Source organism: Camelus ferus, chromosome 32, assembly GCF_009834535.1.
Source record: "Camelus ferus isolate YT-003-E chromosome 32, BCGSAC_Cfer_1.0, whole genome shotgun sequence".
NCBI lineage: Eukaryota > Metazoa > Chordata > Mammalia > Artiodactyla > Camelidae > Camelus > Camelus ferus.
Genome location: NC_045727.1, coordinates 2,940,737 through 2,963,928, shown reverse-complemented (window position 1 = coordinate 2,963,928; position 23,192 = coordinate 2,940,737). Strand labels below are relative to the sequence as shown.

At 41.4% G+C, this 23,192-nt stretch overlaps 1 protein-coding gene and 1 non-coding gene across 2 annotated transcripts in view; both read right to left on the bottom strand.

The window, feature by feature from the left end:
* The window catches only part of ANAPC5 (anaphase promoting complex subunit 5), a 34,211-nt gene that overhangs the window by 5,161 nt on the left and 5,858 nt on the right, over positions 1-23,192 (bottom strand). Inside the window, 12 exon segments of the mRNA XM_006178055.3 lie at positions 869-1,016; positions 1,099-1,206; positions 1,647-1,768; positions 3,736-3,810; positions 7,539-7,674; positions 8,762-8,943; positions 10,201-10,290; positions 10,943-11,024; positions 14,657-14,697; positions 14,699-14,848; positions 15,939-16,040; positions 18,010-18,076. Of these exon segments, the coding sequence (XP_006178117.1) occupies positions 869-1,016; positions 1,099-1,206; positions 1,647-1,768; positions 3,736-3,810; positions 7,539-7,674; positions 8,762-8,943; positions 10,201-10,290; positions 10,943-11,024; positions 14,657-14,697; positions 14,699-14,848; positions 15,939-16,040; positions 18,010-18,076 (1,303 nt within the window).
* Positions 7,268-7,339, bottom strand: TRNAG-ACC. Its single transcript has one exon. It is a non-coding gene; the product is annotated as a tRNA-Gly (tRNA).

Genomic DNA, 23,192 nt, shown 5'->3' with positions numbered 1-23,192 from the left:
TGAATTGTATACTTCAAAATGGTAAACTTTCTGTTATGTGAATTTTACCTTAATTAAGAAAAAAATCAGAAAGTATGACAATGAATATATATATGTTCATGTATAACTGAAAAATTGTGCTATACACTGGAATTTGACACAACATTGTAAAATGATTATAAATCAATAAAAATGTTTTAAAAAAAAAGAAAAAGAAAAAAAATCACAGGGGAAGCTAGTAAGGAAAACAGCCTCCTAGGCTCCTCCCCTAGCGATACTGACTCTGTCTGTAGACTTGAGGCAAGGCCAGATACGTAGATATTTTTTAAATCTCCTCAATAATTCTCATGCACAGATTGAGGAACCTCTGCCTTAGTTAGCAAATTCCTCCAATAAGTTAAAAATTCATTCATTCAGAAAATATGTGTGGATCCTACAAGGTACCAGAGGATACAGCAGGGAAAAACAGTCCCTTCTCTCATGGCCTTTACATTCTACAGATGGAGACAGAAAACAAACATAAAATACAACTGAATTTCCAAAACCTTTCAATGAACACAGGACTGCCTCATCACTTCATGCACTTCATGTTAAAAGGAGCGCAGCTCTGGGCCAGCTAAGACATTAACATCAAGCGTCCTCCACGAAGAGGTGCAACCTCCCCAGTAAACACACAGCCCAGTAAAGCCAGTGCCACTGGGAGGTGGTAGCTTGTCACCAAGTTCACAACTCTAGGCTTCCGTGGAAGCCTTGCACAGTGAGACTACCTTCCCAGACTTCAATGTTAAGAAACAAAGGCTCATTATCCTTCTCAAAACCAAAAAGTAGTAACGGACTCGCCAGTTCTTGAGCACAAATACGTGCTATAAAAACAGAGATAAAAGCTTACCTGGGCAAACGCCAAGTTCAGCACTGTTTCAGAGGCCAAGTACTGTAACCGGTACTCTTTGGAGAGAGCCAGAGCCTGCAGGAGCACAGGCAGCGCGATGGTGGGAGAGGAGGATCGCCAGTACAGCTCGGCCACAGACAGCAGGACGCTGCCAGCAAAGAGGGAGACATGGATGAGAACCACCAGCACCAAGGACTAGTTGCGTGGGATGCACCAAAGACCTCCCTTACCTGATCACCATCTCTGTATTCCTGATTTTCTGACAATGAATCAACAATTTTTGTAAAAGCTTGTGCGCCTCTGACATTTGGTTCTGAGCTTGCAGGACAACGGCTTTTCTGACACAGAAAGAAAATAAACACAAGTGGTTAGGTTGATGTTTGGCAAGGGTTATAAGTAGGGCCACTTTCAGGAGTAGAGTTTCTGTTTCCTCAATTAGACTGTAAGCCTCTCAAGGTGAAGAACAGAGCCTGATCTAATTTTTGTTCAAAGAGAAAAAAAAAAGTGCACGCGTATGTAAGCACATACGTGTGTGAACACACACACATAAGAAAAAAATTGGGGATTATAGACAGAATGTGATTATCTCTAGGTGATATTTATTTTCTCCATTTTGCTCATCTGTATTTTCCAATTTCCTGCAACAAACAGGTAATAACAGGTAACAAATAGAAAAAAGTTTTTTTCCTAAAGTTAATAATTTATGCATAAAACAAATAAGAATAAAGCCACTTGAGAATGACTTCATTCTGGGGTTGGAGTTTTCAAAGCCTCTTACCTGTACACACCCTCTATGCTATTAAGAGCTGTGATTCCTGTAACAAGTGAATCAGCCAAATGATATTTGCCATCATTCATTGCTCTGTCGAACTGTATTTTTTGATCACATAGCATCCATAACTAATAAGAAAAAGAAAACAATTAAGAAAAAAATGGCAGGTGTTCACCTCATTTTTATTATTCAGCAGAGATATAAAAGTATTTTGGCTTGCTTAGCAAATAGCCTTACAATTCACACATATTCTTTTTTATTTGATATTTAAAAAAAATTTTTTTTAATATTTCTAGTATGTGAAAAAACACTCAGAATAAAATAAAAAACTCATGTGTGCCAATCATCAACTCTGTCAAATCACATTTTGCTTTTTTTGCTTCAGATACTATTACATACTATTAAGGTCCTTTGCAAATTCCATTCTTTCTCTTTTTCCAAAGGATTTGGTGTTTATCATTCCCTTTCACATTTTTATACTTTTACAAAATATATACTTATCCTTAAACAATATATAGTATGATCTTACATGGTTTTACACTTTGTATAAATAAACAGTATCATACTGTATGCAACCTTTGACAACTTGCGTTTAAGCTCCGCATTATTTTGGGGGCACTTACACATGTTAATACAAGTAGTTCTAGTTCATTCCTTTTCACTAATGAATAGTTTTCAATCATATGAATAGGCGACGACTTATCTATTTTCGTATGATGGAGATTTAGGTAACACTGATTTTCACTCTTCTGAACAACGCTGCAACGAACACTCTCCTCCTACGTGGCTCCTTGTGCAACAGTTATCTCGGGGACACAGCAAACCGTGGAAATGCCGCACCTTCTCCTTAACACAGTGCCCATTTGGTCTTCAAATGGGTTACACCGGTTTACATGCCCCACCGGTGGGGAATGATATTCCTCACTGCTCCACATGCTTGCCAACAATGGGTGCTGTCTGATACGTTACTTTTGGCCAATCTGATGGGTATGAAATATCTCATTATTTTTTCACTTGCATTTCCCTGATCAATAGTTAAGTTGAGCATCTTTTCATCTCTTTATCAGCCATACACGTTTTTTCTATGAATGTGAATTGAACTGTTTTTTCTTTTTTTTTTTATTGTGCACCTTTTAAATAATGGCTAAAACTGTAACCAAAACTGCTCTACCACAGAAGCACGCTGAATTCTTTTTTCCCAATAGCATCCTGGGGTGCTAGCTTCTATTCTGTTTGCTTACCACCTTTCTGCTTGGGTACTTTGAATTCAGAAGCACAGCCTGCTGAGAGCAGCAATGGGATCCCAGCACAGCTCACAGGCAGATGGGCATTCATACCATATCCAATGAGGGGGCGCCAAAACCCCATGTGAACGCAACCCCAGGGACCAGCAGGAAGGACAATCCTGGGCCATGGTCTCTTATGATTTCAAATTCCACTAATGCACTGAGGACTGAACTTGGTAAGGGAAGGAAGAGAAAGAGGCCCTCATAATAGTTTTCTCAGCCCCATCAGAGGTGGATGTCAGTGCAACAGGGAACAGAGTGCCTAGGACTGCTTTATACAGTTCATTCCCTCCGGGTACATCTTCCCAAAAGGTTATTCACTTCTGGGAGGAAAAGATTAGAGTTGCCTTGGGGGAGGGTATAGCTCAGTGGTAGGGCGCACAAGGTCCTGGGTTCAATCCCCAGCACCTCCATTAAAAATAAATACGTAAAAACCTAATCACACTCCCTCAAAAAATAAAACAGAGTTGCCATGTAGGAGACAGAAAACAAAATGGAGACCTCATTCTTGCTCTATCCAAGGACACTGATGATTTCTTTTCTTACTCCCATACAGTTAGGAATATAAGGAATGTTAATTTAAAACCACAAAGACAGAAAAGAAAAAGTACCCCACTTTAATCTTTTCTCAGAGTTTATTTCTCAACCTTCTTGAACGCAGCTTACAGAGTCTCCTATGTTAACTATAATGCACAGAAAGTAACCAAGACATGAGAGGCTGAAGGGACACTCGAAAATATCCTATTTTGACAACACAGCAAAAACGGTCTATTTAGAAATAAATCGATGACATGCAAAAGGCCGGTTACCTGGGCGTGCTGGCTGTTAGGTGGGAATCGCTCCTTCAAGTGCTTTAACACCTCCGAAGCTGCAGCAAAGCAGCCCTGAAATAGAAACACGATCTGTTCAGCACACCTGTGCCGACACCACACCTGCCCCACCACTCTCGGGACGTCAATGTGACACCTGGTCCGGGTGCACCCTGGAAGGGACTAGCAGACTGTCAGATACCAAAGAGCCTTTTTTTTTTTTTAGGTTCTAATGTATCTCACTTGTTCATTTAAAAAAAAATTTTTAACTACACATGTAATACATGTTCACTCTAGAAAAAAAACTTACAAAATACATGTGAACAAGAAAAAGACAAGTAACTTTAGATCTCACCAAAGATAATCATGGTAATGTTTTGGCACATACCCTCCCAAAATTCTCTCATGCACATAAATATAAAACATACAAGTATTCTGAAAATAGGTATACATACCATTTTTGTAAAGTGCCTATAACACTGTTTACCACCTGGTAGGCACTCAATAAATATTCTATGAATGACTGAATCTTTCCAGTGTCAACAAATACAAATCTATATACATCATAGTATTTAATGAGGTAAATAAATTATGGTCCATCAAAATAACCTCCAAGTGTAGGGCATTTTGGTTGTTTCCAATTTTTTTCCATGTTAAAAATGCTAGAGTGATTATCTTGGCGCATATATCTTTGCATACTTGTCCAATTATTTCCTTAGGATAAAACCTTAGAAGTAGAATTGCTAGGCCAAACAGTAGGCACTTGTAAGCTCTTTGATACATATATTACTAAGTTATCAACCAGAAACGTACCAAATATTTCATATTAGCACTCTACACCTTTCTTCTCCTGCAATATTTAAGCATCTTAACCTATTTGTTTGGTGAAACTGGGATTTAACTGCATTAATTTGAATTTCTTTTTTTTCTTCAAAAAAATTTCTTTTATTTTTGGGGGAGGTAATTAGGTTTGTTTGTTTGTTTCTTTGTTTCTTTGTTTTAATGGAGGTACTGGGGATTGAACCCAGGACTTCATGCATGCTAAACACACGCTCTACCACTGAACTATACCCTCCCCCCTTGAATTTCTTCAATGACTGGATTGAAATTTTTTCATGTTTTATAGTCATTTATGTTTTTTCCAGTGAATACATGTCCAAGTCTTTTTTACACTTTTATATTGCTGGAATGTTTATCTTAGCTTTTCAATTTGTCCCAATCCTTTGATTAGGTAATATATCTCCTGTCTCTACAGAAGCTCTGTTAAACTACAAGTGAACTTTCATTTGAAGTGAATTAAGTAGAAAAGTACACTGAATTAAAATAAGAGATCATTCATCTTTTTATTCTTGTGATTTTAACTGGCCAGTCTCACCAATTATTTTCATGGGCTCCACAAGGAGTTGGGTATGTGGACCCAGACAGGCTGCCAAACCTTCGGGTGAAGTGGAGAGAATGGTGCACACATGGAAGTACTCCCCGAAAACATTCCCATTATGACCGGCTCTGTCCCAAGGCTGGGAGAGGAATGTGACATGAATGAACTAGAATTACACAGAAAGAGCGAAGGGGGCCGGCTCTCTCTGTATTTCCTTTGTGTTGCAGGAGGAAGGTCAGGAACAGCAGTTCAGACCCCACAACTTGCTTACAGGTTCACCCACGCCCCAGTCACTGCCATAGCGAAGTGCAGCGTCCACCTGACTTGGAGATCAATTTCAGGACACAGTTTGAAGCACGCACAAAGGAAATAAAAGAGTAGATAGAAACTCATAATAAAACTGCCTTCTGCGCAGCTGGCCAAGCTTAATTTCACAGGTGCAAGTCTAACCTGTGTCATTAAAAGTGCGACAGTCATCGGCCCAGTGGGTTTATCTTCATGGTTGATGTCCTAACACTAGAAAGGTCTTCCTAAGGCAGGTTGAGGAAAGGTGGGGAAAGAGATTGAACTGAAATAAAGAGGCCACTGACTATCTTCTAGCTGAGCAATTAAAGGCGTCCTGACACCTTCGGAGCCCTGCAGAGCTGGGGTCAGCAGGTTTTTTGCATAAGACCAGAGATGAAGGGGGATGAAGGCAGAAAGGCTCATCCCGATGCAAAGAGCATGGATACTTTTCAGGCCTTACCTCCGGGAAAAATCACAGAACTATAACAAATGGCCTTGTAGAAAGTTTCGAGGCTAAAGAATTGAGCAAAAACCAAATTTTCGTAAAGTAGTTCTTCATTTCAGTAGAAAAGGAAATAATTTCTACCCTACATAACTCAAAGAGAACTGAAGGGAAGTTACTTCACTGTGTAAGGTTGGGGTTAGTGGGGAGAGTCCTACCTGAACAAGTCACACAGAGACACTTTAAATGGGGGACCTGCATGTGACTTATATCTCAATAAAGTTGTTGGGGAAAAAAGCCAACATGAGGTTCATACCAAATAAGTGAACTGGAATGTTTACTGAGTTACTTATTACAAACGCTCCACTTAAGCAAGGCACCGGCAGAAGAAAAGAAGTGATGTTAAGAAAGGTTCCAGTGCCATTATGAGGGGGGAAGAAAACCAAGAAAGTGATGAGTGTGCAACATTCCTGGAGGAAAGCAGGCAGCAAGAGCAGCTGGCCTGCTGTTTGATGTCAGAAAGCTTGGGTGATGCTTCCCAGGCACAGGAGGAAGGCAGCTGACAGAGGTGCAGGCAGAACCCCAGACGGAGCCCACCCGTCCCCTCTGTTTACACAGCCACTTAAAGGATTGTCAAATGCTAAAATATGTCTAGTGGAGAGAAGCATTTACAGACTTCTGAAAGGGGCGGAAACCACTCAAAGATCTTCAGGCTGCAGATCAGGAACATTGAGTGTTATGATGCAACCTAACAATTATTATTATGCCACAAAGAGGTGGAGAGAATAATACGATCAAGGAAATGCACTGAGAGCCAGGCAGTAGTCAGTGAGATAGAAGCCTTTAGCTAAGAGCTTTCCCTGACCTTTTTCCATGAAAGAAGATACTTTTGAGCAAAGGGGAAAGCAAGCCTAGAGCAGCCCGAGAGAGTCAATCCTGTGTGAAGAGAATCGTGTAAAATGACTTGGGCTGTGAGTCGGGGCTATGTCCGCCTCCCGCTGTCCTTCTTTCGAGTCAGGCAGACTAGGCTTGGAGACCTGACACTGAACTTGCTGGTGTGGGTACGGGACACAGCTCCCCAGAACTCAGTCTCTCTCCTGTGAGACAGAGATGATAACAAAGCTGACTTCATGGGGCGACTGGAAGGATTCAGGGAGATAATTCACATAAACCATGGAGCCCGGGGCCTGGCACAGAACAAAAGGCACAACCAACCTTAGCTACTGCCATTCGAGCTATACTCTTATTATGTTCTTCCCTTTCCCATAACATACACAGCTCTACTGCCTTAAGTTGCAAAGACTCCTCCTCATTTCTTATCCCATTTGTTACATGGAAATAGGTGACCTCTTATTTCCTTCCCTGACGTCTTTTCTCTGTGTGTATGGGGGGGGCAGTAACTAGGCTCATCTATTTGTTACTTTCGGTGGAGGTTCCGGGGATTGAACCCGGGACCTCGTGCATGGTAGGCATGCACTCTACCACTAAGCCATACCCTCCCCTCTTCTCTGATGTCAGAAGGGACCCCAAGTTCATCGAACTTTGCAGACTCCACACGTGCAGTCCATTTCCGCTGCTGGGATTTCACCCTTTCAGCCACCCGCATGCAACCAGACCAGCCCAAGACACGCCCAGTGCTTTCCCCAAGCACCATAGGAAAGAGACAGCGGAAGCACGCTGGCCCCGCCACCTGCCTACCTGCTCCGCGTGCAGCTCGGCGAGGTGGCAGAGTGCGACAGCAAACGACTCGGTGTTGTTCTGCTGCACACCCGCGTTCACCGACTCCAGGCTGTTCATGCTTAGCAGCATCTGCGCTTGCTGCAGGGCCATGGTGCTGCGGGAGGGACCAACAGGAGCCCCCTCAGCCAGGAGCCCCGGCTGCCCCTCGGCCACACCCTACACTCACCCCCAGTGCAAACGGAAGGAAGTCGAGTCCACCTGCAGGCTCTGACTTCGTGTGAGCAGCTGCGTCCCAATGCCAGGTCTCCTGTCCTTAGGACAAGGAGAGCAGAAAAGCATCCTGGATGTGCAGCCCCAAAGGAATCACGTGGTGGTCACAGCGCAGTTGGGAGCTCCAAGCCCCAGACCCCACCGCCGCCTCTCATTCTCCCTGTGGTCACAGTGTGTTAATTAGTTTTCACGGGTAAATTCAGACCCGATGCCATCCTGGCACTGGCTGCTCTGGCAATGTTAGCAGCAGCCAGTGTCTGCAGCTGTTTCAGACCACATTGTGCCAAAAATTATTTCAAGTACAAACACAAGACTGTAAAATGGGCACTTCCTTTCATGACTGCATTCCTAGAAACAGCAGACTGTCTAGGTGAGAGGTGAGGTGGCAACGGGGCTCCAGGATTAACCATCTGGTTCAGAAGTTTTCTTCCAATCTACAGGAGGCTAACTGGGAACTACACACGAGGCTGGAGATAGTCCAGAGAACACACCCTGGTTAACTGGGAAGCAACTTTCTTTACACAACAGCTTTGGGGTTCAGGAGGTATTTAACTTGAGGGACTGCGGCCCACGTCTCCCGCGACGGGAAGAGAGTCCCCGTCTCAGAGCGCAGGGGCGAGGTGCTGGGAGTCAGAGGACCTGGGCTGGAGCCTGGGCTCTGTCACTTGCTGACTCACATGTGATCTGGGGCAGATCAGATGTGTGAACCTTGTCCTACGCATCCTAGAATGGAGCTCACCCCTCTGTTACCTCCCAGAGAAGTTGGGAGGGAGAAATTAAAATGGGGAGAGGGAAAAATCTTTGCAAAGTCTGTGTGAAGTAGAAATGTTTTAAAATTATAAAACATTTCCTTTAATCCCCTGCACGAACAACTTCCATCCGTTTGGCCTTCAGAGAAGCAGTTTGCCAGCTTCTGCTCATCTCCAGAAGGATTCACGCCCTCACACGGGACAGCTGGCTGGAAGACCCACCTGCGGCCATAGAGCCTCCAGATGGCCGTCTTCTGGGCGATGCTGATATCAATGAGCTCTGACAGGCTGTGTTTCCAGTGCAGCAGGTCCGAGTCCTTCAGGGCATCCATAAGTTTGTTTGCCGTCTTCCCAGCAAAAGCTCTCTGCTGAACTAGGGACTGTATTCCCAGGGAGGCGAGGTACTAAAGGGACAGACACACTCATGACTCAAGTTGGAGATTACATGACAGAATTTGTTCTGGCCTTCAGAAATCTGGCATATTTCACCTTTCAGCACATGCACAGTGACAGCACTATCTAAAAGGAAAGCTCCTATATCCTGATCCTCACCCATATGAGCTCTGTTCCTGAAAAATTAGGGATGGAGGAGAGGCTGATGGCACAGTGGGAGGTTAAATGGATCTGGACTTAATTCTGCCTCTGCCACTTCCTGTGTGACCTAAGGCCTGTCACTCAGCTTCTTAGACAAGCCACAGCTTCCTCATCTGTAAAATGGGCATCAAATCTACCATAAGGAATTATTTTAAGGGATTAAAATGAAATAGCGTATGTCAAACAGTGCTAGACACGTTATGCAGTAGAAGATTTTAAAAAGATGCTTGTTATGAACAAAATTATCTTTTCATTACCTTCTGGTATAATTTTCAAGGATGAAAGCTAAACCAAGTCCATTTATCCATAACAAAAATTGTGCTTAAGAAGTCTATCATTTATTTTAAGGAGCCACTTTTTGGTTATTATAATCAATTCTATATTTAAATTTCCTTTCCCAGAAATGAGTCAAATGGACAATTTAAAGATAAGAATAAGGTCCTTTGAGCAACAGTACTCTGGATTCTAGCAGTCACTAGTATTTCATGTGTAGAGAATATGCCTTTTCAATGCCGTCAGTATGTGTCACTGAGGAATAGAATTCAGGTCCTTCCCTGTTACTCAAAATGAAAAAGGACAAATCTGCCTTTTGGGTTTACTGGTTCCTGGCTTTGTTTATTATTTAAAACAAAGATCAGCAAACTTGTTCTATAAAGGGCCAGATAGTAAATAATTTAGGTTTTGCAGGTCACATTCGGTCTATGTCACATACCCTTCTTTGGTTTCTTTCCCCCAACTATTTAAAAATGTAACACCCATTCTTAGCTTTAAGGCCATACGGAAGCAGGCAGTGAGCCAGGGCTGGTCCAGGGGCTGCAGAGTTTGCCGATCTCTGGTTTAACAAACAAGCCTTTCCCCAAATTTTCCTAAGTATGTGGAAGTCAGTGTTGATTAATAAACTAAACAAAGATCTCATCAAATTGATAAATGGAACTTTCACAGATGTTATTAGGATAAAGGGAGCAGAGAGATTTTAGTGGTTTGATTAATAATTAAGGTCATATGAAACTACTGAGAATAAAACCACACCATTTGTTTAAACAATCTCACAAAAAGATGAGTCTTACCGGTAATCCAAAATGTACAGCTTTCTTCACCGAGTGTTCTAGCAGAACATAGCTATCAGATCTCTTCTGCCCCAGCACATAAAGCCAGCTCTGGCAAGAGAAACCATCAAAATGTATCATAACAATGATAATGGCTAATGTTCTACTGGAAAGATCAGCATGGTTCTAAGAACAAGTTAACAAGGGTCAAAATAACTCCTCTAAAATACGCTTTCACAAGTGATGAACCTAAATGAAACCCATCAAACACATTAAAACCATCAGACTGAAATAAATAAGCCACTGATCTTTTTCACCTCTGAGAGCAGTGAGTGACAGGCATTCCAGAAAAAAAGCATGGAACCCCCATATGGTCTGTAATTGAGAAAGTGAAATTCTCAGGTGGTTGCTGACTTCTGTGTTCTGCTTGTGCTTGGTAATCATGCTTTGACAGGACAAGGTCTTACCCATTTACCAGGTACTGCAAACACCTTTTGTTAATGCCGATGTTGAATGCAGTAGTTCTGCATGGCAAGTTGCATTAAAATGTATAGGCAAGAAATGCCCCCAAAGTAAAATGGAAATCAAGAATAAAGAAAGATAAATAAATATGAGTTGCCTTTCCTGAATATCCCTGACCATCCAACTAGTTTCCCATCACTGCTCTGGACCTGCCAACTACAAAACAACCCAATTCAAATGGGACCTTCCTAAGGCCGACTCGCCCCAGGGGCAGAACTTCCAAGACAGGAGGTGGCCTCACCAAGCAATGCTGGAGACACACATGATCGTTGGACTCCTGGGCAATCCGAATCGCCTCCTGCAGGGCAAGCTCTGCCTGTTGACTAACGACAGACTGAACGTTAACATCCCATTAACAACCACAAACATGTGCAAACAACGGTAACAGGAAGTCATCTGTACGGTAATTCATCCACATGCAGGCCTCTGGGTTGGAAGGTGAAACCCTGGGCTCAGTCCCTCAGGGGCATTCCCCTCCCTCAGCGGCCAGTGGAGACACCAAACATGTCCCTTCCAAGGTAGACTTCTACTAAAAGAAGCATGAAAGAATGGCTCTTCTTGATCCCAGCTCCTAAGATCTTTATTTTAGTTGTCTACTGCTGAGGGGAGGGACAAAGGGAGGATACAAGATTTTACTTTTCATTGCCTTCCCTTCTCCACTATTTGAATTTTTTTCTTAAACTATGGCATTTGATACTTTTATAATTTTCTTCAAAACTAACTAGTTTTCAAAACTATTTTGAGGATTTTCACTTCTGAGATTTATCTTTTCTGCTCATGTGGTTCCTCTCCATCTGGGATGTCTCCCCTAACCGCTCAGCTTCTATGGAAATTCAGCCAACTATTCTTGGCCCCAATGGGCCCTCACTTCTGAAAACACCCATAGGAATGCTATCTGGACCCACCTTGCAGTGCTTAATTAAATACTACTGTTTATCACCTTCTATTTATTTAATTGGTGTTAGTTTCAGTTCTTCAACCTGTAGAGGGCACAGGCAAGGTCTTACACTTTGGGTTTCCCAGGGGCGAGTCACAGAAGTTCTGTAAATGCTGGATCACTGAGGATCTCAAAATAGAGTCAGAAATTTTACGGGTGTCACTTATTTAAGGAAAAATTTATGTAATAAATTTTCTTTCAATATGAGAACAGACACACATAATTAATTTTAACAGGGGAGAGCTGAATTGTTCCTCAATAACCACCTATTTGAATAAAGAAATCAGATAGATTTTTATCTATTTTACATTTCTTTTAGATCCCTTTGAATGCCGAGATGCACCAGAATATAAGCTATTTGAAGGCAGGAAGCGTATCTTCACACACAGGCCCTCAATAAATACCAGTTGACTTAACTTTGTTGACCAAATAAATGTTGTGTTTAGAAAATCTGATGACCAAATAAATAATGTTATGTTTAGAAAAAAAGCTTTTGGGAGAACTGTATAGATAGTATGCTAAAACAAGACTAAAGAAAGATTAGTTTTGTAGATTACCACCACAGAAACTTCAAGGAAGTCAGGCAAATCCTTGAAGGAACTATGGTTTCATACTGCTGCTAACTGGAAAAGCCTCTGACAAACATTTTCAGTAAAAGAGCAAGAGGCAAGCTGGTTATAATATCTGAAATGCACCAGCTGTGTACGGTTTACAAAATGCCAGAGCAGAAAGACCTATAATCTCTAAACAACAGTGTCCTATGTCATTCAGAGTAAAAGCCAAAGTCCTTACTGGGCCTATAGGACCCTAAATGCTTGACCCTGCCACCTCTAAGACCTCATTCTCCTCTATTCCCCACTGACTTACAGCACCCTAACCACACTACTTGCTCCTCCTCAAACATGCCAAGTAAACTCCTGCCTCAGGGCCTTTGCACTTGCTACCCTAGCTAATCAGAACATTTTTTCTCCAGATACAGGCACAGATGACTCACTCTCTCAGTTCCTCTAAATCCCTATTCAAATATTAAGTCAACAGAAGTTAAAGAGGGCTGAGCTGCTACCTTATTATTTAAACAGAGATTTACAAATTGAGGAGTAAGTGATCTGTGCATATATCCAGAAGAGTGTTACTTATGAAAACAACAGCACTCCCTGTCATCACTCTCCAATCCTTGTCCTGATCTATCGCTATCTGATATATTATAATTATGTTTAGCATTGTTTACTAGGTATTTCCCCCACTGCAAGCGCAATGAGAACAGGGTTCTTTTTTCCTCCTTTTTCATTGCTATATCCCCAGCACCTAGAACAGGGCCTCATACCCAGTAGATGCTCAATAAGCAACTGTAAAGATTTTCAAGAAATCTCCACAGTCCTATTAGCTAAATGATAAAGACTGACACGGGCCCATAGCTCCAGGACTAAAAGCAAAGAAGCCTGGACCTGAATGAATCAGGAAATAATTACCAATTCATTCCATACTAGCTGCCTGTCCATTGATAACATTGTAAATATACAGCAATTCCATACATCAACCTATTATTTGTATATAGAAAGCTGTATATGAATTTCCAAACCCTAGAGCAAACTACGTAACACAGAAATAGGTATTGGTATACATCACAAATGGCGCTATCAGGAGCACATAGAACATGAAAGGGCCTGATCAAAGAGGTTATTAAAGCTGAGCAGACAAAAAGAAATTGAGTATTAAAAGATAATATGGAATCTCACAAATTCATGGAGCTTATAGTAGTAGCCTTAGACATTTTTTGGTTCAAGTATCAATCTGATGCCTGAATTCCCTTAATGTGAACTGCAGGTGTGAACACTCTGATGACACCTTTCTCAGAGGGCTCTATGCAGGGAACCCTGCTCCTTATAATGAGCAGAAACGTTTTGCCCTTTAACTTGCATTCACCAGCTCTCAGTCTTCTCTGGTAGTCACATCCTCGGTCAGTCGAAGCCCTTTTAACAAGACCTTCACTACAGGAAGATGTCAAACACGTTTTTGGCTAAATCATTTCTTTTCCAGGCTAAACATTCTCACATTCTTTCCACATTGTTTATATGACATGGCTTTGAATGCCTCCAGTGAGACTGTCCCCCACACAAGCTCCAGCTTGTCTAGGTCCCTTTTAAAATGTGACAACCAGAAGTTAATAGAATTTTCTGGCTGTTGCCTGGGCCACAGAGCAAGGGGTAGAAGTCTCAATTCTTGAACTTTGGACTCTATACTTCCATAAATACAATCCAGTCTCTATTCAAAGATGCCTGTGTCAGAAACTACAATTTTTTAAATGGGAAAAAGCCACAGAGGAGGTAGAGAGACCCTTTCAATGAGTAATTTCCTATCTTTTCACCATTATTCACATTTTTTCATTGTTTCCAAAATAGCCTCCATATTTTGAAAGTTTTTATCTTCATAACTCTATTTACTAAATAACAGCTGATCGACTTTCCTATTTTTATTTATTAAGATCACAGGCATATCTTAGCAATTGCGTAAATCAGTGTCACCTCACTGAGCTGCCTGAATTCCAAACAAAAGCACCAACATGTGACTTTCAGTAAGCCATGCAGTCTTTTATCCAGTAAAGGCACAATTTCATTTTGGCTTTTTGAAATACTGAAAATAACTTTTACATCCCCATTATTACCTCCGAAAAATCCTGTTGGGAATCTCTGGCCTAATGACCTAATTTCCTTTCAATTCAATGGCTGTTGTTCTTAGAAGTAATGAAGGAGGCCAAGAACTTGACTGTAATGCTAAATAGTGACACCAGGGAGCAGACTCTTCAGGCAGTAGGTTTTCTTGTCCAGTGCAAAAAGCCTCCTTGGGAAGTTACTGATGAGTCCAGGTTGAACAGTCTCTTTCTTTTCTCCTTCTTCCTCTTCTTCTTCTTCTTTTTTTTTTTTTTTTTTTTAATACAGCATATTTTAAAAGATACATCTCGCTTAACATTTGAGAGAGAATTTCTTCAATTTCTGCGTGGACAAAACTCTATAAACTTACTAGTGGCCAAAGCGGCAGTGCAGGGCGGCCAGGTTCAGGGCCTGCGTATCTCAAGCTCCGGCCGTAGCCCTCTTCCCCGTTACTTTTGCTTTCGGCTCCAGTAAGAATCAGGCGGTCAAAATAATGAAGGAGGCTGTGTGTGGAACTGAAAACATCCTGGACCCGGAGGTTGTTTAAGTAGCTGAGATAATGCTAAAACAAGAAACAATAAACATATTGTAAATGTTCTGCTTCCCCTTACGTAACATTAATTGGAGAGGTCCGACCGCTGGCTGCAAACACCCGTGTGGCCCCTACCCTTCTAACAAGATGGTGATAGCCTAGCTTAATCCTAGCCCCACAGGAAGGATAAAATAGGCTTAACATACCTGAGTTGGTTTCCCCAGAAGGAGTCCCCAAATGAAAAAGGGAGCTCCATTAGTACTTGTGTGGGAGTTTTATTCTAAATATTCACCCACTATGCCACTGGTTGTATCAGGAATGGGTGATATGTGGGGATGGAGGGGGAACTATCCAGCTCAGGTATTAAGAGATACTATGAGTGTAAAACTAAAGACCATAAAACCTGAATTCATATGAAAGTTATAAAATTAATTTTTCTAAATGTCCAAGTTAAGTGGTAGAGTGCGTGCTTAGCACGCATGAGGTCCTGGGTTCAATCCCCAGTACCTCTGTTAAAAATAAACAAACAAATAAATCAACCTAATTACCCACCCCTCAAAACAAAACAAAAAATACCCAAATCCAAGTTAAAACACAGTGAGACTTTCACTAGTTTACTAGTGAAATTTTAGAAATTAACTATCTTCTATTTTGACACCATTTTCATTTTGTTTGATTCACTGAATTAAACTTCCTTCCAACAGGCAGATCCCAGTTACTAAGGAGCAAAGAAAACATAGTTCTACATGTGCATAAAGTCAGATGGCAAATCCAGGTACTACTAAGAAAATTCTCAGGATAAAAATTCAATAAGGAATGGAATTATTTTACCTTAAAAAAAAACCCCAACAACAGAAAACAGTGACAAAAGAGGAGGAAGGAAAAGAATTTTTAAGCCTCAGAGAGATGATGAATGAAAGAGAGCATCATTAGATTGAAGAAATCCCTACTGGCCCAGGAGGTGGGCGGAGGGGGGTAAGCGTTGCAACCTAGGCTGAGCTGTTTACTTGCCAACAATGTGATTTGTTTCCAAGAACTGGGGTCAATGAAGCAAACCTCAATAGGAAGAGCCGTCTTGTCCCTCTTTCCAACTTAGCAACAAATTCTGGAAAAGACTCACCGCTTCAGCAAAATCAGGATTAAATTTCAACAAGTTGTTCAATTCTTTCTGTAAAGAAGCTGGAGTGAGGGCTTTGGTCTCATCATTCTTTAACAAAGAAGCCTGAAATTTTAAAATGACAACTCAGTAGAAAGTAATGGTCAGTAAACATACGGCAGTGAGTACGAAACAGCATCATCTGATTACTTTCTTTTCTGCATCTACGCTCTCCTCCTGACCATGCAGAACACTGTTTCCTCTTCCTGGAACTCTGAGCCTCCAAGGCACTACTCCCCATCCACATACTCTTCCATGCAAACTCCTGCTCAGCCTTCAGGGCCCAATTTAGACTTCAGTCAGCTGCTTCTGCCACCTTCTATACCAGGTGAGGTCCCATAAGCACCTACATGCTCCCACAAGCCTCTGCACCAACCCTTCCTGCAGTACTTTTCAAATTATATGACAAGTGCCAGTCTGACCCCACCCCCAGACCGTAAGCACCTTCAAGGCAGGAAGTGTGTATCTCCAGCCAGGCAGAGGGCCTTTCAGCGCACACCTCCCTACTCCTGGCTATTTGTTTCACATGGAGGGTTCCAGGAACAATTATATAAAATATGTAGTTTACATAGAAAACTAATCCCAAATTACTTATTAGTACTTAACTGGGTTATAGACTCTTCGATTTTATGCAGACAAATTTTTCTTTGTAAGTAATAATTTTAAATTCCATTTTAATTCATTATATCATTACAGAAGATTCCAAAAATATGGAAAAGCATACAGAAGAAAACAAAAATCACCCATAATTCTTCCACCCCAAAATAACACAATTTTTATATAAGTGTAGCAAGCTTTTGCCACAGTCTTTTATCTGTGTGTGGGTGTTTATATACATATATATATATATATATATATATATATATATATGTATATACACACACCTATGTATGTCTATGTGTTTACACATATATATACACACACAGAAAGTTAGAATATACCATTTACTATCCGCTCTTTTCATTTAATAATATATTATAAACTTTGTTTCATCATCAAATAGTCTTTGCAAATACAATTTTTAAAGCAAAAGTATTAACCCTTTGTCATATGTATTGAAAATCCTTTTTCCCATTTTATTCTGTGGTAATTTTGTTAGAACATGTACTGACATGCAGATGTTTTTAATTTTTATGCTGAAAAATCAAATGATCTTCTCTTACATGTTTTCTTCCCCAGCTTTTATGTTTGGACAGTCTTTCTCCACCCAGAGATCAGTTAAAAGTTAATATATAGTTCCTTCTAATCTAATTATAACTTTAAATGTTTACATTTAAGCCCTTAATCCGTCTATAAAGTACTGAGGTACAAAGATGAGGTGAGGATCCAGTTATATTTGCTCCTCTGTGGTTAACTGATTGTCTCGACAGGTTTTTCTAATCTGTTTCAAGTTCACCTGCAAGGGTGATTCCACCACCTACATCTAGATCTAAATATCACATCTTTCAGCAGAAAGAAAATTAATAACGAAATTAGGGAAAACTAGAAAAGTAGAGCAAAAATAAAAATTCTATGCTGAAAATAACACGGGAGGAAAACGTTCAGCTTATGTTACTGAAAAAAATGAAAAAGTATGGCTCAAAAACACTACTAGTAAGTGTCTTGGGTAAAGTGTACTGAGGTCTGCAACTTGAAATGTATCAAAAGAACGTACCTGGCAAACAAAGCAAAATATTAATTGTAGGATCTAGATGATGGACAGATAGGTCTTCACTGTACAATGCTTTCAATTTTTATTTGTTTGAAAATGTCCATGATAAAATGTTAGGAAAAGGGAGGTCAGTCTTCTAAATCATGTTTTGGGGCTGTGTTAGTCACACATCATTACTGAATGAACCTGCATTACGACTCAAGTAGAGAAATAAAGTCACACAGAAAACAGGAAGGGACATACAGCTATGGCTGTGCTGTTACTTTAGAAAAAAGGCCACAAGTAAATGATGATGTGTGTCACCAATACACCTACGTACATACAAACAGATGTCATGGCACACAATGTCACAGGGTATTAGAAACAATTACAGAACTAACATACCTGCTGAGAAAGAAAAAATTCTGCTTGTTTTTGGGACAGAGGCCCACTGCAAGATACCTCCTCTTCTCTGGAAAAAAAAAAAAATAAGAATAATAAAGAACTACACAAAAGTGAAAACAGTAATGCTTACCAAGTCAATTCGATTCTTCATCAGAAAAGTTTAAGAACTTCTGAAATGAATTCTCCTGTCTCAGGAATAGAAAAGACATACTTAAAAAGTGATGCTGAATGACCTGCCGAAGTTCACACAATAGAACCATGGACAGATGCAGGTCTCAGCTCTAGACAGCCCCAGCAGGGGCTTTCTAAAGTGCAAGTCTACCATCCCTGATTTAAAGTCCTCCTATGGTATCCCATCACCTCCCAGAATAAAGTCCACACTGCTCAGCAGGGCAGGTGCAATGCTTCCTGGGTGGTCCTGCTCTCTCCTCTGCCTTCTCTCCCTCACCTACACCCCCGCCCCGATGAACTCCTTACAGTCTCCTATCATGCCAAGATGCCCCTCCATCTGCAGGGCCCACTATCCCATCTACTGTTGGACTGGTTGTACCATCTGTCACTCAAAAATACCTCAAGTGTCATACCCTCCAAGAACTTCTCCTGACATCTCTCATTTGAGCCCCCACTGTCTCCTAGCGACACTTATGCCAGCACCTAGCATTGCCACGCTTGGCTGTCCTTACTCGTGTTTGTATGTGAACACCTAGACCATGTCCAGGCACACAACAGGCAGAGTCTGGGAAATGAATGAATGAAAAGTTTCTAAGTCCTTGCCACAGATGTCAGAGGGTGCTATATTCAAGAGCAAGAAAAAGAGGCTTCATCCAAGAAATAACCATTTGCCTAGAAGTTTAGATCACACAGAACCAATAAACAAGAAATATACTGATATCAATCTAGACTTGAGAAATGTAGACAATATAAAACTGTCTTATTTTGGGAGAAAAGTATGAATAATACCCTTTTGCCACCTGACACTGAAGAAACAGCTTCTCTACATAGGATTATAATATGTATAAAAATCAATATTTACTTATCAATATTTTTATAAGCACTGTGTGTAATACTACAGTTCTCAAACTGTTTCATGCAAACAATATGTAAAAAGGTATTCTGAAAGAAAAAAATACTTCTGAAGTTAAATCGCTTGTGGAAAGCTGTATATGCTCTCTTCCTTGGAGATTCACGGTACCTACCAGAGAAATCCACAGAGAGACACTTCACTCACTTTTATTTAAGGACCATTTGCCAAACTCATTTGAACAAAGAAGTCTTTCCTCTCTCAAGAAGCACTAGTGGGGAAGGGTGCGGAGGGTACAGCTCAGCAGTAGAGCACATGCTTAGCATGCACGAGGTCCTGGGTTCAATCCCCAGTGTCTCCATTCAAAAAAAAAAACAACTTTAAAAAATACGTTAAAAAATATTAAAAAAAAAAAAAAAAAGCACTAGCGTTCCATAGAAACCACTTTGGGAAGAGCTGCTCTAATACTCTCTTGGTTTCATTTCTGATACAAGGCAGCTATCAGATTCTGCAAGGATGGGAGCTGCCAAGGACCAGCCCCAGCCCAGCTTCACAAAGATCAGGGAAACAACAGTGACCTAGAGGGAAATGGAAAAAAAATTCACAGGCCAAGTTCTCAAGTGGAAGACAGCTAAGTGTCTGCGCAATAAGAAGCCCTTTTCTCTTAACATATGCCTCAAAGAAAGTAAGCCCAAGGCTTGAAATAAACAAGGCTGCACACAAAAGGCTAGAGACAAGTGAGAATCTGAACGGAACGGTTCTCGCCAGTCCTGGTCCCATCCTCCTCCAAAGTCCGTGGTGTCACTGTTACCAAATTATTTACTTAAATCCTTTCCCCAAAACACAGATTTGAGGTCGCTTATAATAAAGCACACAAGAACAATAAAGTTAATAAAACAGAAAGAGAAAACCAGAATCAAGCAAAGAGTAATTGCTATAAATGAAGGGAAATACATTTGCTATAAACAAAGATCAAATTTGGCTCTGGCTTCTGTGGTGGCAACAGTGGCCCATGTGAACGAGCCTGGGAAGAGCAAGTAAAAATACCACGGTCCAGACCATCCTTGTCCCGACTCCTCCTTTGCTTCCTCAGGGCCTCAAATACATGCCAGAGAAAGTAACTCTTAAAAAGCCACAAAGGCATTCAGTCTGGGGCGGGGTGGGCACTCATTTAGGAAAAGGACTCAAGTACACCTTCGTCACCTGGTTCCAGTGTTAGAGAGCTCCTCCCGGTTATTCTGCATCCTTGTGTCCCCATCATTCCTTCCCTGCACTGACGCTCTCTGAAATCACACTACTCAGTAATTTAGTTACCTCTCTCTTACCCACCCCTCCCCACATCACTCCACCAGAACAGGGCTTTCTCCTCTTTCCAGACAGCACAGCACATGTGCCTGGCAGACCAGAAGCAGAAGCACTGATAAGTATCTGCTGAATAAATTAACGAACTTGGGAGATTTATATTAAGCCAAAGGCAAGTGAATAAATGCCAGGGAATGTCTAGATTTGTTCGGTCCTTTCAGAAGCACAGAGAAGCTGGTCCAACAGCTTGCAGACGAGCAGCCTCCACTGCGAACTCACGTGGTGTAACCCTAGAAGCCCCTCTCTTATTGCAAGAAACAAATGCTGTCCTGTAGCAACAGCAAGTAAATGAAAAGCTGAAGCTAAATTTCAAGGCTTCAATTTATTCTGTAACTGAGTTTTTTTTTTTTTAAAACAGGAGTACTGGGGATTGGACCCAGGACCTCATGCATGCTAAGCACGTGATCCACCGCTGAACTATACCGTCCCCTCTATAACTGGATATTCTAAAAAAAACCACCTGATAAACATTTGCTCACTGACTATTTACTCCCTCCCTTCTTAATTAAGAGGTGGGTTCCCATTTTCAAATAGGAATAATTTCATTGTAGGAGGGGAGATTTGCAAGCTATTCAATATTCCTCTGGACTTTCTAAATTTAATACAAATTTCTAGGGCAAGAAAAATAATTTCCCTGAAGAGATCTAAAAACATTCCAATAACAAAAAAGAGAAAAAAGAAAGAAAAGAAAGAAAATGAAAGGGCTAAAGCAAGAAGCATTAGAAAACATTAGAAAAGAACACAAAAAGAAAAAAATGAAATTTTCCTTTTTAAAAGAATCAAGAAATGTTTTTATATTCATATTATAAAATTCAAAAAATGCTATAACAAGTAAAATCATTTCTTTTGGACAAAGAATTATAATACTTAATTACAATAACATTTAAATAATGTATTTCTTTCACTTCACTGGTGAAATTCAGTTTACTAAATGCACATCATTTTCTGAAACCGTACACCTTAACAGGAGACCTACTGTATTACACACAAATGAATACTTAAAATAGGATAAAACCAAAATGATGTGGTTAGACCTAATTAAAACAGATTAATTTAGGAGAAAGTCAAACCAAAATAAGAAAAATCTGAATTTTAAGACTTCTGAAGAATTGACATTGTGCTACTTTAAGCAGATGAAGTAGCTGGAACAAAGATTACACTGTTGCCTGGAAGCCTTCCTTAGGTGACTTAAAAGAGAAATCAGAGGAGAGCAAATGTTTGTTGAATGTTTACTATATACCAGGCACACTTTATATATACACTATATAAACACTTTATATAGATTTATCATTTAATTTTCACAACCCTCTGAGGCGACAGGAGTCCCATCATGCAATGAGAAAACTGAAGCACAGAGGGGTGACTTGTCTCACAGGGACTACGTGGAGGGGCCAGAATTGAAATCCAGTGGGTCCAACTTCAGAGCCAGACTCTTAACCCTACAAGGCGCTGCCTTCCACTAGATGAGAAGCATCTGTGAGCAACTTGGAGTTTGGGAAGTCCTTACTGGTACTAACTTTCTTGCTTCCAGAAAATGCTGATCAAATCACGTAACTGTACACTGGCCACTCACAGGAACTGCCAGGAAGCATGTTCCGGCTACACACACCATCGCCCCCCACCTGCCAAGGGGGCTAGCCAGCCGACTGAGGGCAGGTGGGCTAACCTCTCCCAGAGCTCTGAGTACACTCTCCCTTGTAGTGATCTGATCCCCGTCAGTCCTCCTCACCAGCCTGTGGGCTCCCTGAGATCAGGGAATACGAAACACACACACACACAGTTATATGTTTTTCCCTCTAAGTACAAGCAGTCTATCTGGGAGGTGATCCCAGGTAACAGTCGGGGAGAGGAGGTGTGGGACAGCGAAGGGAGAGAAGCCACTACAAAGCGTTTTATGGGACCAGTCACCAGTGTGGACGACGGACTACATGTTTTGGTTCTCTGCATTCTTTCACCCAACATATATTCAGACATTACAAGCAACGTGCCAAGGAAAATGAAGTGAAGTATGACAGAGAAGGGTCTCAGCTCTCGAAGGGGTGCAAAGGCAGATATAAACGAGTAAGCAAAATAACACAAAAAGTTAGTGAGTGAGGAGAGCTGTGAAGGAAACAAAGAAGCTGGAAGTATTCAGGATGGAGGTTACTCCAGATCCGTGGTCAGGGAAGGCCTGTGGGAGGACATGGGAGCTGAGAGCTGGGTGTTGAAAGGGAGAAAGTGAGGTGAGAGGCCGGGGCAGAGCATGCCCGGCAAGCTGAGGCTGACCTCAGCTCAGAGAATTCAAGAAACTGAAAGCAAGCGGGAGCAGGCGGACTCTGACAAGGAAGGGAGAGCATGGAGAAGAGGTGGGGAAGATGACGGGGCCAGATCAGGTGGGCACCGAGGCCATGGGAGTGGATTTCTGTCTAAATTCCAAGGATAGTCAAGGAGGGTTGGGGACATAAAAACACAGAATGTGACTTATGCTTGTAAAGGTTCCCCTGGATGCTGCGTGAAAAACCGAATGCAAGGAAATGAGTAGAGAGACAAGGAAGCCAGTCAGGAGGCCAGAGCAGTCATCCAGGAAAGAGATTCGGTGCTCAGACCACGGGAAGCAATGGTGATGGAGAGAAGGGAGCTAATTCCGACTGTATCTCGGAGGCAGGACTGACCAGATCTGCTGAAAGATCAGCTGCCAGGGTGAAGGAGAGGGAGGCCCCTAGGAGGAGCCTCGGTTTTGAACCTGAACAATTAGGTGAGCAGTGGTACCACATCCCCAGGGCTTAAATTTCTGTAGGCGTTCAATCAATTTTCAGTGAAC